The sequence below is a fragment of the Arvicola amphibius genome, chromosome 15, assembly GCF_903992535.2.
Source record: "Arvicola amphibius chromosome 15, mArvAmp1.2, whole genome shotgun sequence".
Classification (NCBI taxonomy): domain Eukaryota; kingdom Metazoa; phylum Chordata; class Mammalia; order Rodentia; family Cricetidae; genus Arvicola; species Arvicola amphibius.
In genome coordinates this window covers 34,760,699-34,777,336 of record NC_052061.1, presented here as the reverse complement: position 1 = coordinate 34,777,336, position 16,638 = coordinate 34,760,699, and the positions used below count along the sequence as shown (strand labels likewise).

At 39.6% G+C, this 16,638-nt stretch overlaps 1 protein-coding gene across 1 annotated transcript in view; it reads right to left on the bottom strand.

The window, feature by feature from the left end:
• Glg1 (golgi glycoprotein 1) overlaps nt 1-16,638 on the bottom strand; it is a 94,465-nt gene that overhangs the window by 37,498 nt on the left and 40,329 nt on the right. The window contains exons 2-7 of the mRNA XM_038312932.1: nt 14,433-14,465; nt 12,504-12,590; nt 10,442-10,657; nt 4,322-4,525; nt 3,233-3,304; nt 661-844 (exon numbers count right to left, since the gene is read on the bottom strand). Of these exons, the coding sequence (XP_038168860.1) occupies nt 661-844; nt 3,233-3,304; nt 4,322-4,525; nt 10,442-10,657; nt 12,504-12,590; nt 14,433-14,465 (796 nt within the window). The remainder of the gene's footprint in view (nt 1-660; nt 845-3,232; nt 3,305-4,321; nt 4,526-10,441; nt 10,658-12,503; nt 12,591-14,432; nt 14,466-16,638) is intronic.

Genomic DNA, 16,638 nt, shown 5'->3' with positions numbered 1-16,638 from the left:
ACCTTATGAACTAATAATGCAAATGTTTTGCCAAATAAAGTCCTTTTTTTCCCTTTTTCTTTTTTTGATTGGGGTGGTGGTCTCATTCATGTTACATAGCACTTAGACACTGATTATACATACATACACACACACACACACACACACACACACACACACACACACACACACACACATCCCTAGATGTCTTATTAACAAGAAACTATTGAGGGCAGTAAAGAAACCCATAGAACATTCCCTATTGCCCTAAACAGCTAATGTTTGTGAAAAACAAACAAACAAAACAAAACAAAACAAAACAAAATTATCTTTCAAATATCACAACAGTTCTCCCACGTCTTTGAGCTATAAAAGTGATCAGGGAAAACTGAAAAAAGCAACAAGACCTACCCCCTAATAAATCCCCCCAATATAAACACATAGGTTATCCAGCCAGTTAGTTTAATGATATAATTTAGAGCCATAATTTAAGGTCAAATCACTCTGACCTAAAACTCGTGTAACATGTTATCTCACTATTCTAAAGAATGCTTCAGTAGCCATTGTACAAATTAAAAGGTCTGAAAGAAACAGAATAGGAAATGACTAGTTATAGGCACGAGAAGCTTCAGAAGGGGACTGAGAAGGAATGAGAGGTAAGAGGAATGAAGCATTAATCACCTCTGTGCACAGCTGACTCCAGGCACATCAGAAGGTAGGAGAGCCTGGCTTCCCGGGACCGAGGAAGGTTTTCCACATTGCACCGGTATTTCTTCAAGTCACTCTTACAGGATTTCGCCAGTGAATAACTGACTTTATAATCCTGGGCAATGAGCTTTTGGCGTGTAGTTAGTGCTTCTCTACACTGAGGAAAGAGTGTAAGGGGAGGTGAGACCACTTAACATGGCTCAGTTATCTGACAAGCAGAAGACACTCAGAACCATGCATATCAACAACTGTACTTTTTACCAAAAATGCCTATCTAAGTTTGTTTAAAATCTGGCTCTAGGGTCTGGAGAGATGATTCAGCAGATAAGAGCACTTGTAACTCTTCCAGAGGACCCAGGTTCCATTCCCAGCACCTACACGATAGCTCACAGCATTCTGTAACTCCAGTTCCAGGAATACTGACCCTCTTCTAACTTCTGCCAGTATGCACATACACGCACACAGGCAAAACATTCATATACAAAAAATAATGAACAGAATGAAAAGAATTAGGAGTAAATCAATGGGAAACTCTGGAATCTGGTGGTGAACTGTTAGTTAATTGTTGCTACAAGGGCAGAACATAGATGTTTGCTGGGTCCTAATACACTAAACTTGACACAAAGTATTCTTTCCTATTCAGTCATACTCCTGGTATAAATTTCACAAGAACTAAGTGACAGCTGATATTATATTTGGATGTTCTGTTGAACAGGCTTTCTATTTACTCTGAAGACAGTAAATACTTGAGCTGTATAAGAAATCAAAACATAGAATTGCGAAATTAATTACTTTTCAAAGCATTAAAAAGTCCTGTCCATTTAGTGATAGGACTAAGGGTAATAAGAACATTTAATGAGATAATACTGAAAAAATTAAACAGCTGGGTTGGAGAGATGGCTCAGAGGTTAAGAGAACTGACTGCTGTTCCGGAGTCCTGAGTTCAATTCCCAGCAACCACATGATGGTTCACACCCATTATAATGAGATCTGGTGCCCAGAACCCTATATACATAATAAATAAATTAAGAAAAAAATTAAACAGCTGGCTACCAGTGAAGGATATTAGGATGGTTGGCATACACTACCTGAGTATGCAGAGCTGACATTAATTTGGTTCTCACTTAAAAATTTCTCCAATTTTACTTTCAAATGAATTCTCACCGTATAAGCATCACAATTTGAGTGCCGTTTTCTTGGTTTAAGACAAATATATTTTTTTTAATTTATTTACTTTGTATGTGAGCATGGGAGGGTGGGTGGGTGCACCACAACATGTATGTGGGGGCCAGAGAGCAACCTGCAAAGGTTGAGTTTCTCCTTCAATCATGTGGATTCTGGATGAATTCAGGTCATCTGGCTTGGAGGCAGGTGCCTTTGTTCTCTGAGCAATCCTGTCAGGTCTTACTTGCTTTTTAAGATGGACTATTACTATGTACCATGACTGACCTCAAACTTCAGACCTTTGCCTTCTGAATGAGGGTACCTATCACAGGCATGTGCAATCACACCAGGTGCCTAAATATACTCAATGCACTTGAACAAGTGTCTCAGCGCTAAAGAGTATATGCTCTATCAGTAATTCATGCCTTGGTAAAGTCAGTTCTGTGGATCCATAGATTGGAATTATTTTGGAGGAAGAAAATTGTGTTTGTACTAATTATATACAGATGATCTTCTAGTCACCACCCCCTGAACAATATAATGTAGCAACGATCACTGTAGTTATCACCTCATCCACAGTGTGAGATATATACACCCATGTGTACATACACACACATTTTGGGTTTTTTGAGAAACAACTACTCTGTGTAGCCCTGACCGCCCTGGAACTTGCTTTGTAGACCAGGCTGGTTTCAGACTCAGAGATCCACTTGCCTCTCCCTCATGAGTGCTGGGATTAAAGGTGCTTGCATTACCACCTGGCAAGTGAGGTTTTTAAGCAATCTAGACACTTAAAGTTCACAGGAGAATGTGCATAGGTTATTATACAAAAACTATGCTATTAGCCGGGCGGTGGTGGCGCACGCCTTTAATCCCAGCACTCGGGAGGCAGAGGCAGGCGGATCTCTGTGAGTTCGAGACCAGCCTGGTCTACAAGAGCTAGTTCCAGGACAGGCTCCAAAGCCACAGAGAAACCCTGTCTCGAAAAACAAAAACAAAAACAAAAACAAAACAAAACAAAAAAAAAACCTATGCTATTCTGTATAAGAAACTTGACTGACCACCCTCTGATATTTGGTATCTGAGTATGTGGGTGGTGTTTTGATATCAACCCTGTGGAAAGACCACAAGACAACCGTGTCAGAGAATGTTCTAAAACCCAGGAGAGGTGGCACATGTGAATGCCAGAATTTGGAAGGTAAAAGAAAGAGGATCAGGACTTCAAGGTCACCCTTGGCTCCATCCTGAGTTTGAGGACAGTCTGGGGTATGAGACTATGTTCCAGAAACAATCACCCAAATCTAAACCAAAAAAAGAAACTACAGTTTGTTTGTTGAAGCTTTATAAAATAGTAAAACAATAGTTCCCTTCAAAGTGGTACCTTTTCACTCATGGATTCTTCAAATTTATGGTTAAAAAGACATTTATACACTCTTCCTTCACCAGCTTGTGTCTGTAAGAGAAAACATACACATGATGATTACTATTAGTTAAGTAGTTATGCTATGATATACCCAGTCTTATACAGAACCTTTATTAAATACACTGTTAATTTAGAAAACTCAAGTGAGTCTCTTAAATTTGATATCAGAGCCAGTAAGACTTTATAATCAGGGGCTCTGATAGTTAACACTAAAAATTCAAAACGGCATGTAGAAAGGGAGGACACAGAGGTCACTCAGTCCTTTGCTGAGTCAGAAAAGAGATCAGTGAAGCGTGTACAAAGCTTAGGGGTCTAACGTGTAAGAGACTGCATTCAATTCTCAGCATAGGGAAAAGAAGGAAGGGGACTGGAAGTTGTCTCATGAATCAGCAGGCCAAGCTCTAGCCAAGGATAAGGTTTTAAAGTTAGGTAATTTTTTATTTGTTTTGAGACAGGATATATCTGTGCAGCCCTAGCTGTCCTGAAAATCTATAGACCAGACTGGTCTCCAACTTACAAGATCTACCTTTCCCTGCCACCAAACCTGGCTACTGTCTATTTTACTGAGAGCTGGGAATAAAGCATGAGCCATCAACTTACTGTTGATAAAATAGGTTTTGAAGAACAGAAATTGTGCCCAGCATGGTGGCCCTTGCCTTTAATTCCAGCACTAGGAAGGCAGAGGCCAAAGGTAGAGATAGATGGATCTCTGTGAGCTCAAAACCAGCCTGGGCTATCTAGTGACTTCTAGAACAGCCAGGGCTATGTAGAGACAGCCTGTCTTAAAACAAAAACAAAACCCTGAAATTAAAAGGTAAGAGGAAGTAGAAAAATAAAGTATTCAGACTGTCAGAAACAAACTGTTAGTTACATGTTGTTACATCTTCAAGACTGAGGATCCAACACTAGTTTTTGTACCTTGGGACCAATTCCATCTTCTACTTTAGTGGCTTTCCTATTTGTGCCTGTTTGTGATGGTGTATTTCATTCTGGAATACAGTACTACAGATATTTAAAAAAAAGAAAAACAGATTCATAGTGACTCACATTTTCACAAAAGCGCTCCCGATCATCTCGGCAAGCAAAATACAAATGACGGTCTAAATGGAAGTCATCCGAGGACAGCTCAGCCACCCGGAGAATGGCTTTCTTGCAGAGTTCAGAGACTTGAATCTTCGGCTCTTTTTCTTCTGCTTCTTTCACCAGGCCTTTTTCCAAACACGATACCACCTCACCTTGTGAATGTGCATCCTAAAATAGCAAGGATATTTTAAATCTTTCACCATACAGAGATCAAATAAACAGTTGCTCTTCAAAAAAAAGGGGGGGCGGGGGTGTATAGAGGCTGGAGAGTTGGTTCGGCAGTTAAGAAGCACATTCTGGTCTAGCAGAAGATCTGGATTCAGTTCCTACTACTTATGCTGGAGATTCACAATTGTTCCTAACTCCAGCTCAGGAGATCCAAAGCTTCCTGGCCTCCATGGGTCTATCTCTCTCACACTCTCTCTCACACACACACGTTATAAATGGAAAATAGGATTCTTAGAAATTATTCTTAAGATTTTTTTTTCAAAAGTTTTATTTATTTGTATGTGTGTATCTGTATGTGCATATGTGTATGGGTCCCTGTGGAGGCCAGAAGGCATCATGTTCCCTGGAGCTGGAGTTACAGATGCTTGAGCACTACCTAACAAAGGTGTTGGGAATTGAACTCTGATTTTCTGCAAGAGCAGAACTCTTAACAAGAGTCATCTCTCCAGCCTGAAGTCCTAGAAATTTTGGTATAGCTTAGCACTAATAATAAGATCTTGAGTTTTTAAAATTTTATGGTTTAAATGTCAGGAGCTCTTCCCTCCTATTAAAACAGTAGGCTTTAAAGTTTTCTAAGTTATTTATTTAGTTTGTATATATATGGTTAGAAATTCTTAAGAAATGACATTGGGGCTGGAGAGATGGCTCAGTGGTTAAAAGCACTGGTTCCTCTTCCAGAGGTCCTGAGTTCAATTCCCAGCAACCACATGGTGGCTCACAATTAGCCTATAATGAGATCTGGTTCCTTCTTCTGGCCTGCAGATATACATGCAGGCAGAACACTATATCATAATAAATAAACAAAATCTTAAACACTTGGCAGGATGAGAAATGACACTCTCCCATGTTTTCCTCTTATCTCCATGTGTGCCATCACACGGCAGGTGGGAAAGTGGGAGGGTGGGGAGAGAGAGAGAGAGAGAGAGAGAGAGAGAGAGAGAGAGAGAGAGAGAGAGAGAGAGAATTAGAAACAAGCACTGACATTATTGAGATTATAGGCATGTACCACACCTGGCTACTTTTTCAAAATAAAGATATTTACAAAGTTACTCTGAGTTCCTATCTGGTTCTGTCCACTGGGTAACTGAATTACAAACAAATACTTGACAATGGTTGCTATGTCTACGGCTGGGGTCAGTGGTAGAATGGCAGCCTAGAATACACAGCTCATGTATTCAATCCCCAGCACTGGGAGGTTGTGTGGGGTAACGCTATAAGAATTTCTGGGCATGCTGGGACAGGTCTATAATCTTAGCACTAACTTGGAGGTAGAGGCTGGGGTGTCAGGAGTCAAAGCTAGCCTCAGCTATAGAGTAAAGCTTGAGGTCAGTCTAGCTAATGTGAAACTCTTTCTGCTTAATAGCAAAAAACAAAGAAAAGAGAAAGGAAGGAAGGTGTACTGAAGATGTGGCATAGATGGTAGAGTACCTAGGCTACAAGACTCTAGGCGCCATTCCTGGGACAATATAAATCACAGGATCACAAATGGCAACTGAAGCAGGTCACATCCAGCTACTTAGCAAATCCCATGTCAGTCTGTGCTACACAAAGCCTTGTTTTTTTTAAAAAAAAAAGGGGGGGGGCTGACGAGATGAGATGGCTTAGTGGTTAAAAACAATGGCTGCGTTTCCAGAGGACCAGGGTTCAGTTCCCAGTACCCACAAGGCAGCTCACAACTGTCTGTAATTCCAGTTCATCCCTTTGGATGTCAGTGTGGCGATTTCTCAGAAAATTAGGAAACAACCTTCCTCAAGACTCAGTAATATCACTTCTGGGCATATAGCCAAAGGATGCTCAATCGTGCCTCAAGGACATGTGCTCAACTATGTTCATAGCAGCTTTGTTTGTCATATCCAGAACTGGGAAACAACATAAATGCCCCTCAACCGAAGAATGGATAAGGAAAATGTGGTACATTTACACATGGAGTACTACACAGCAGAAAAAAATAACGACAGCTTGAATTTTGCAGGCAAATGGATAAAGCTAGAAAACATTATTTTGAGTGAGGTAACCCAGACCCAGAAAGACAATTATGACATGTACTCACTCACAGGTGGTTTTTAAACATAAAGTAAAGAAAACCAGCTTACAAACCACGATCCATGCTGGCCTTGAACTCAAGAGATCTGCTGGTCTCGGCCTCCCATGTGCTGGGATTAGATGCGTGCATCAGCATGCTCAGCTAGATTTATTTAAGTGTATGGTGCTAGAGATTAAACCAAGGCCTCTGTGCAGGGGAGGGATGGGGTGGATGGCACAGGCGCCAAGTGAAGATTGGAGGATAACTCATGAGAGTCAGATCTTTCCTTCCTTCATGTTGACCTAGGAAACTGAACTCAGGTCATTAGACTGCTAATGTCTTTAACTTCTGTGCCATTCTACCAGACACCACCTTCTGCCCATTTTTTTAAAAAGATTTATTCTATTTTAAATTGTGTGTGTGTGTGTGTGTGTGTGTGTGTGTGTGTGTGTGTGTGTGTAGGTAGATAGGCGCTATATAGATGAGTGCTGGTGCCTACAGAGGCCAAAGGCACTAAATCTCCAGGAGCAGGAGTTAGGTTTAGTTGTGAGCTGCCTGACATGGAAGCTGAAAACCAAATACAAGTCCTCTGAAAGAGCAGTGAATGCTCTTAAAACCCAATAAATTTTTATTAATTACGCAATATTTTTATATAATTACATATAAGAAAAAAGTCTGTCTGAAAAATACTGTCTTGATAAGCATTTAAAAGTCTGATGGGTTTTTACCATTCTCTAGTCTTGTTTGCTGTGATTATTTCAGTGGACTGAAGGAAGAGACTATTTCAACTGTTCAAGGTAACTGATTACTAAACTGATATAACTACAAAAGTGCAGGAGTCGGACGCTGTAGCAAAGGTCCACAGCTGAGCAGTTCTGTTAGCCGTCCTATTTCCTCATGATGTGAGTCATCTGTACTTTCACTTCTGCAGACCTGCCCTTTCATTCTGACATTTACTTAGAAAATTCCAAAGGTTTTGATAATGTACCTTCTTTGTTCTAAAATTCATCTTGGGGGAGGAAAATCACTAAAGTTGAACATCGTAACATTATTTTACATACTTATACAGAGGAAGGGTGAGGACAGGTTAGCCATGAATCCTTTCTTCTCTGGGCCTTGGAGGTCAGTTTCAGTGTCAGCAAATTTGAAGTTTGGCCCTAGAGGATTAAACATTCCCTGAGGTCCTAGAGGAAACTACATAGGAAGGAACTTTTTTTTGTCAATGAGGGAGACTGAGGCCTTATCACTGCCCCTAGAGCATAAGAAAACCTGGCATGTGAAGATGGATCTGTGTATAAACAGAAATTTCACTTAATTGGTAGTTATATCAAAAAAGAAAAATTAATTGGGCGTGTTTGTACAAACCTATAATCCTAGCATTTGGGAAACTAACCTAGGCTAAATTTGCCTGTCTCCAAACAAAGAAGCAAAAATAAAAATGATACAAGTGTACTACACCTGGAAGGTCCAAGGAAGCATCCTTTGTTATTTTATTAGAACTGAATAAACTATTTTTCCTGGCCTTTAGATCCAGCCACTGCAGACTTAGAAACATGCAGCTAAAACCATGGTTTTTGTTTGTTTGTTTTTTTGTTTTCCTTCTTGAGACAGGGTTTCTCTATGTAGCCTTCCTTGGCTGTCCTAGAGCTCACTCTGTAGACCTGGCGCTCCTCGAACTCACAAAGATCTCCCTGGCTCTGCCTTCCCCAAGTGCTGGGATTCATCACCACGGACCAGCATGAAAGCAGGTTTTATATTGGTAATTCAGACAGTTGAGAGAGCTAATCACCTATTGCTCTGACAGGCAACAGGCAAAACTATCATAAAGGGGAACTATATTGTATGACTGCTGAACACAATGTAAAAAGTATCAAGACTCCTGAAAAGCGTGTCAGGGTACTAGTGTGGAGATTTTATAACAAATGAGTTTTTGAATCAGATGTAATTTCACCTAAGCAAAGAGTGTAATGACACCCTAAGCGAAGTCAGAGGAGCTTCCTAAATTTATCAGGGTGACTCAAATAGTTTTGTGCCATATCTAGTTTAAGAAAGGCAAGCAGTCTTTCTTTAGTTGTCCACATTACAGAGCTTTGAAGGCTGACTTAGAGACATTGACAAGAGCACAGGAACCTGTGCTGTGTAAAGAAACACCATGGTTTGCCAACAGGCAGATAATACTCAACAATAAACCCTTCATTTCAGACACACGGTCCTAATACAAATATGGTCCACTTGTCAAAAAAGTCTGCAAATCATAAACAAAGAGAGGACAAATAAACAAAGGGTTTTCTTCTTCATCTTGGGTTCAAATCAAGATTTGTGAGCATAGCCGGGTAGTGGTGGCGCACGCCTTTAATCTCAGCACTCGGGAGACAGCAGCAGACGGATCTCTGTGAGTTTGAGGCCAGCCCGGTCTACAAGGCTAGTTCCAGGACAGGCTCCAAAGCTCCAGAGAAGCCCTGTCCCGAAAAAACAAAAAAGATTTGTGAGCAGCAGCAATTAAGAACTGATGCCGTGGGGCTGGAGAGATGGCTCAGAGGTTAAGAGCACTGACTGCCCTTCCAGAGGTCCTGAGTTCAATTCCCAGCAACCACATGGTGGCTCACAGCCATCTGTAATGAGATCTGGTGCCCTCTTCTGGCATGCAAGCAGACATGGAAGGAATGTTGTATATAATAAATAAATCTTTAAAAAAAAAAAAAGAACTGATGCCGTGTCTTTGACTACCTCTCTCACTGCATTCATTATTTTTCATAAATGTCTTTCATTTTTGCTGAACAAACAAGTCCAGAACCAAATGTCTAATGTGATAGCCTGTTTAACAGACTAATATAATGGTTCCAACCTATCAGAAAACAGATGTTTAGTTTACATTACGATTAACAGTAGAAAAACTATAGTTTTGAAGTAGCAACGAAAATAACTTTATGATTGGGGTCACTACAACATTAAAAACTATATTAAAGGGTTGCAGCATTAGGAAGGTTGAGAACCACTGAACTAAAAGTTTCAGACATTAAGACCAGCTGTACCAAGGAAGAAGAAACCAGTTGAGCAGTTACTTCTTTTCTGTCTTGATCATAATCAGTTTAGTTAACCAGTTCATTTTTCTTATGACTAGTGAGAAGTAGTATTGCCTGTCTTAAACTCTCTACTTCAGCAAACAGCACAATGAATTCAGTGATGATGAATCTCTTTCTGTTTTGCTCTTCTGTTGTTTTGTTTCTCTGTGTAGCCCTGGCTGTCCTGGAACTCACTCTGTAGACCAGGCTGGCCTCAGACTCATAGAGATCCGCCTGCCTCAGCCTCCTGAGTGCTGGGATTGAAGGCATGTGCCACCACTGTGGGCTATGTGATGATGAATCTTAACTGGTAACTGGATGTGCTTTAGAGTCACTCAGAGGATTAACCTCTGGGCATGTCTGTGAAGGTATTTCCGGAGTGCTCAAAGTAGTCAAAAAGACTGCCCTAAAAAAGGGTGTAGAGGTCCCGAGCTGGAAACAAAAAAAGGAAAAAGGAGAAAGTGGAGGAGAGGTATTGTCTTCTCTCTCTGTTTCCTAACAGTAAGTTTAGAATACGACCAATCAGCCCAGGTTCTCTCTGTGTTATCTGCTCAGGAAGTCCAAATAAATCCATCCATCCATCCTCAAACTACTTCTATTAGGTATTTTGTTACAACCTACAAATGCCCTAAGTCAGTCTTGGATCATAGGAAGTGTCTGTACAAGTTCGTTTTCTATCACCTCAAGTCCTCGTTTTCACCCATGTGAGTTATGTGAAGGTTTTCATTTACAAGTTCATAGGTTCACTGGAGAAGTAAATGTAGTAGATACCTTTTCACCAAGACGGATACTGCCACATTTCAAAATGTTGATATCATTTTTGCAGTCATCCATGAAGCCACATATCAAACGGTAATCACTGAAAATAATAGCTGTCATTTTGGTAATGTATTGGTGACATTGATATTCAGTTATGTTGCCTCGGTGATCCACCAAGCAGGAAACCATATAACCTTTACCAACTGGTTCTTCAGCACATTCTTTAATCTGGTCAAAAAAAAAAAAAGTTGCTACTTTATACATTTACAATCAAGAAACCACATTCAAACCAAGAGACTTATTTTGTTGTTGTTGCTGGAGATCTCAGTATGTAGCCCTGGCTAGCCTAAAACTCTCTATACAGCAGGTTAACCTTCAACTCAGAGATCCCACTTGCTTCTGCCTCCTCAGTTCAGACATTAAAAGCTCTTTACATAAGAGACAAAAAGGAGGATATTTAGAAATACATTGGTTTTAAGGAAAGACGATGTTATATCATGATATGGTAGAGACATAAAATTTAGTTCCTCATTGACTCCTTGCCCAAGCAAGGCCATAGAAACTAGGATTTCTCTTTCCTGATTCAGGACAAAGAAGCCCTAACATTTACTGTCTTTCAAAACTAGACGATGGCTATTTCATTTTCTGAACTCTTGAACTATGCTTCCCTGGTACTACTAGGTCATGAGAACCCTCTTATTCCACAGGGTCATTCCAATACCACAGAATGCTGTAGAGACCAAGAAGAATGCTGACAGGCTGGCTGGATTTCCCCACCCACTTTAATATTAGATACACAATGAAGTCTCCATAAAAATGGAAGAGCAGGGCTTAAGAGTTTCTAGATAGCTAGACATGCTGATTCCTAGAGGGTGGGGCACTGGGAAAGGGACATGGAACTTAAGGCTTTTGTGACTCCTTGGGGTGGGTGTTGAAGGACCCTTTCACAGGGGTCACCTAAGACCCATCAGAAAACAGATATTTACATTATAATTCATAACAGTAGTAAAATTAAATTTGTGAAGTACCAATAAAAATAATTTTATGGCTGAGGTCAGCACATGAGGAACCGTATTAAAACGGTTGCAGACTTAGGGAAACTGAGGACCAAGGATCTTTATCATTTCAAATGCCACTTACAATTAGCCAGTAAATGTCTTTTCCTCAGTTTACTACTCAAATAAAGGAACTGTAGAAATCCTTTTATTTTCTTTAGACAGACTTTCTCTACAGAGCCCTGCCTGTCCTGAACCTCACTATGTAGACCAGGCTGGGTTTGAACTCAGAGATCTACCTGCCTTTGTCTCCCAAAGGCTGGGATAAAAGGTGTGCACCACCATGTCTGGCTGAACTCAGTTTTTAACAGGTCAGAGTAACTGGCTAAATCACCTGGAGACCATGTATTGTGGTAAATGCTTATGATAACAGCATTTAGGAGCTGAGGAAGGATTCAATTTTTTTTCTTTCCGAGTCTCATACTTTAGTTAGAAATCTCTGTCTTTCTGAATTCTAATATAAATTTAAAAAGCCAGCTGAGGCGGTGCATGCATTGGATCCCAGCACTCTGGAAGCATAGGAAGGTGAATCTCAGAGTTTTACATACTGAGTTCCAAGTCACATTGTGAGATCCCATCTCAAAACAAAACATCTATACAGTGACATACAATTTCATTGTTTTTCTCTTTATACTCAATTTATAATTTAACAATGATTATAATTTACCTTTTAAACACTAATGCCTATTATCTGATACATGTGCTCAACACACCCAAACTGCACACATAACCAACTCATTTAGGAAGCTTTATAGGTGTCTGGAAAAATCTATTCTGATAGCCTCAGCAGTTGTCCTGTATATCTGAGAAATAACAAAAACCTGATTTCATTGTAGTGTTTCAGTGGGTAGTCACAAAAAGAAGTCTAGTTAAATAGCCTTCTTGTATCACAACCAAGGCAGATGAGAACTCCAAGAAAAGTAAAGCAATTGAGTCATTCTCTTAATTAGGAGGTTGGTCAACAGATTCTACTTTGTCTTACAAATCACAATAGCCACAAAAATTATTTCACACTTTACCTCTGATATAGTTGACTTGCAAACCTCTCTGGCCACAGATTCAAATTTGGGATCAGTAGTCAGGTTCAGCTTGTAATTCCACAACAACTGGGTTCAAGACGAAAAAACAAAACAAAAATTCTCTGGTTAGAACACCATGAAATTTGTCATCAATGATTATTATAAATTACAAGACTAATTATATAGTCATATAAAGCATATTTGCATTTCCAGTAACACATATTCATTCACAGATAAAAACCCCACAAAATATATACAAACATAATTGAAGCAGCACCCACCATTTAGATGTTTTTTTTTTCCTCCTAAATGACATGTTTTTAAAACTATGAACTAAAATTATGTAGTACATAGGCTAGAGAAATGACTCAGTGGTTAAAAAATATGTACTGCTTAGCCAGGTGGTAATGGCGTATGGCTTTAATTCCAGCACTCAGGGAGGCAGAGGCAGGCAGATCTCTGTGAGTTCAAAGCCAGCCTGGTCTACAGAGTAAGTTCCAGAGCTACAGAGAAACCCTGTTTCAAAAAACCAACCAAACAAACAAACAACCAAACAAGTAAATATATACTGCTCATGCAGAAGACTAGAGTTCAGTTCACTGAACCCAGGTTCTGAGGTGCCTAACTGTAACTCTAGCTCCAGGGCATCTGACATCTTTTCTAACCTCCATGGATACGGCACCTGTGTGCACAAACCCACACACAGACACAATTAAAAGTAAAACTAGAAAAATTCTAAATTGTGTGGTGTCAAGAAAAAACTAGCTGGGCAGTAGTGGCATATGCCTTTAGTCTCAGCACTTGGGAGGCAGAGGCAGATGGATTTCTGTGAGTTCGAGGCCAGCCTGAGAGTGAATTCCAGGACACTGAGGGCTACACAGAGAAATCCTGTTTTGAAAAACCAAAAACAGTAACAACAAAACACCAACCAAAATTAAACAAAAACCAAAAACCTAAACACTAAAGTCCTTAGTAAAGTTTTAGAGAAAATATTTACTTCCCCAAAAAGTCTGCCCCAAATATTCAGATATGGTGGAGTTTGTCTGAGAATTCACAGAACAGTGCTTTCCACAGATCAATCTTAAGGACAGTTGCTCAAACTCTAGTTCAGAAATATCATCTGTCTTTATTCCCTGAAAACACTTGATTGATCCTTTGTTATATGGTTGTTTGGTTTTGATTTTTAATTTATTTATTTAATGTATTCAGGAGTTTAACCACCACCCTGGCAACCTGTCTCCTTTGAAGGGGTTACAATATAATAAATATCGTTTTGTTTTGTTTTGTTTTGTTTGGAGTCAGGGTTTCTCTGTGTAGACTTGGCTGTTCTAGAACTCACTATGTTAACCAGGCTGACCTCTACCTCAGAGATCTCCCTGTTTCTGCCTCCTGAGACCAAAGGTATGCACTACTACACTTGGCTCACAGTAGCTATCTTGATGTAAGAACTTTTTTAAAAAAGCTGTCACCTAGGTGGCAGTGGTGCAGGCCTTTAATCCCAGCACTTCAAGGCCAGCCAGGCTGGTCTACTGAGCTTCTAAAACAGGCTTCAAAGCTACAGAGAAACCTTGTCTCGAAAATCAAAAACAAACAAACAAAAAACAAACAAAAAACCAGCAATAGCCAAAAACAAAATAAAACAACAACAAAAAAGAAAAGCAATATCCTGTTAATTGATATTAACAGAATCACTAATCCTTTTTATATAGCAATTGTAATAAGGAAGACCATGAGCCACACCTTATGGTTTCTACAACAAAACAGTATTTATAAAATTCCTTAAACAATGCAACAAGGCTTAGCATCCTTTTAAAACTAACAGAATCAGAGAAAATATAAAGCTTCTAGAAAAAAGATGAAAAAGTATCCTAAAATCTGTCATCATATTTATAAAGCACATATGGTAAGTTACTGAAATTTTATACTTACATGATTGCAGTCTGAAGAAATTTCATTCTCAGGCTAGAAGAAAAAAAAGGAGAAAGATGTTTTTAAAAAAAACAAACACTAGGGGGCTGGAGAGATGGCTCAGTGGTTAAGAGCACTGTCTGCTCTTCCAAAGGTCCTGAGTTCAATTCCCAGCAACCACATGGTGGCTCACAACCATCTGTAATGAGGTCTGGTGCCCTCTTCTGGCCTACAGGCATACACACAGAGAGAATATTGTATTGTATACATAATAAGTAAATAAACAAATTTTTTAAAAAAAAAAAAATAAATAAATAAACAAACACTAAAAAACCCAACCCCTCAAGTTTTCAAACATCACAAACATAAAATCAAAACGAGAATCTGATATTTAATCAAGGAGTACCCTGGAGCTGACAACTCCTTTCAGATCCCTGAGGACAATGAACCAGGACAGCACATGAGGAACAGTACAATGTGGAAACAGGAAGGCACACTTAATGCTATAAAGCAACAGCACCATAAGGACTCTTTTTTTTTTAATATGACATTTTCTAATTTCGAATGCTAAAGAGGAGTGGCTGGACAAAAGAACAGAGTCAAGCACGCATTCTTGGTAGCAACATTTTCTTGGGTGAGCTCTGTTTGCTAGAGGCAAGCAGAGGCACGACTCCTTTAAGAGAAGGCTTCCTGACTCAGCATTAGCAGCAAAAACTGCTGCTCCTTTAAGAGACAGCTTCCTGGTTCATGCTGGTGGCACTAATCGCTATGGCTTTTTTGGAGCATGATGCAAGTGGAGAGATGGCTTAAGAGTAGTTAAGAACACTGGCTGCTCCTTTCAAGGACCTAAGTTCAATTTCCAGCACCCACATGGTAGCCCACAACCACCTGCAACCCCAGTTCCAAGGGATCCAAGGCCCTATTCTGGATTTCATGAGTGCTGTACATATGTAGTGCACAGTCACAAATGTAGGCAAATCACAATACATATAAAAGAACAACAAATTAAAAAAGAAAACTATAGAATCAGTATGATCCAGGTGCAACATGAGAAGGAAAGTGGATCACCGTAAATTCCAGGCTATCCTGGTCTGCACAGTGAGACCTCATCTCAAACATAACAAAACATCGCACACAGAGGATCAACATGGGGTTGTTTCACTAATAAAAACAGACATCTAAAAACCAGGATTGCTAGCTCACTCCTGTATTTCTAGCACTTGGTGGCTAAGAGGATGGTCATAACTGTGAATCCAGACTAAGCTACAAAGTGAGAATACTTCAGAACTCCCTTCCCCTAAACCAAGTCAATCAAACAAAAATGACTTAGGCTTATCAGAATACAGAGGAGGTACAACAATGATTTAAAAATTAGGTTAGGTAATTTTGAAAACAGGGCAGGAGGACTGTGAGTTTGAGGTCACTCTGGGCTTTATAATATAGCAAGACCCTGTCTCAAAAAAAATAGAAGTAGCTGTAAAGCAGCTTGGGTTTGTAATCATTCTATTTAGTTGGGAGGCTGAGACAGGAGGATTGATATTATGGGTTTAGTTTGACAGACCCAGCCTCACATAAACATAGAAACAACTACTAAATTTGAAAAAAAAATCAGAATTCTGGGGATAGTCCTGGTTCCCATCATCCAACTCCAGGGAATCTGATGTACTTTTTTGACCTCCACAAGAACTTGTACTCATATGCTCCCCCCATACATATACATAGTTTAAAATAAAATTTAAATTTAAAAAAATTCCGGGGAATGGGGAGATGGCTCGGTGGTTAAGAGCACGGATTCTCTTCCAGAGGACCCAGGTTCAATTCCCAGCACCCACATAGCAGCTCACAACTGTCTGTAAATTCAATTCCAAGGGATCTGATGCCCTCACACCAATGTAAATAAAATGAAGTTAAATAAATTATAAAAAATTCTTTTAAAAAATACAAAAACATAACAAAAACTAAATAAAATAAAAATAAGTAATTAATTAAAACAAAACAAAAATATGGGATTGTTCCAGGAAGAATGCTGCTCTTCTCTGTACTGCCCAGCCAGGTTCCCTGAAATGACCTACAATCCTCCAATCTCAGTAATACCAGCCTGGTCTTGTGTTAGGAGCTCAAGTCTGGGGACAAGGGTACCTATGCCTTCCTTGTACCATCATTCCAGTTTTGCTGTCATTTTTACAAGATGAAGCAAAAAAAACAACAACAACAAAACCCTCTGATT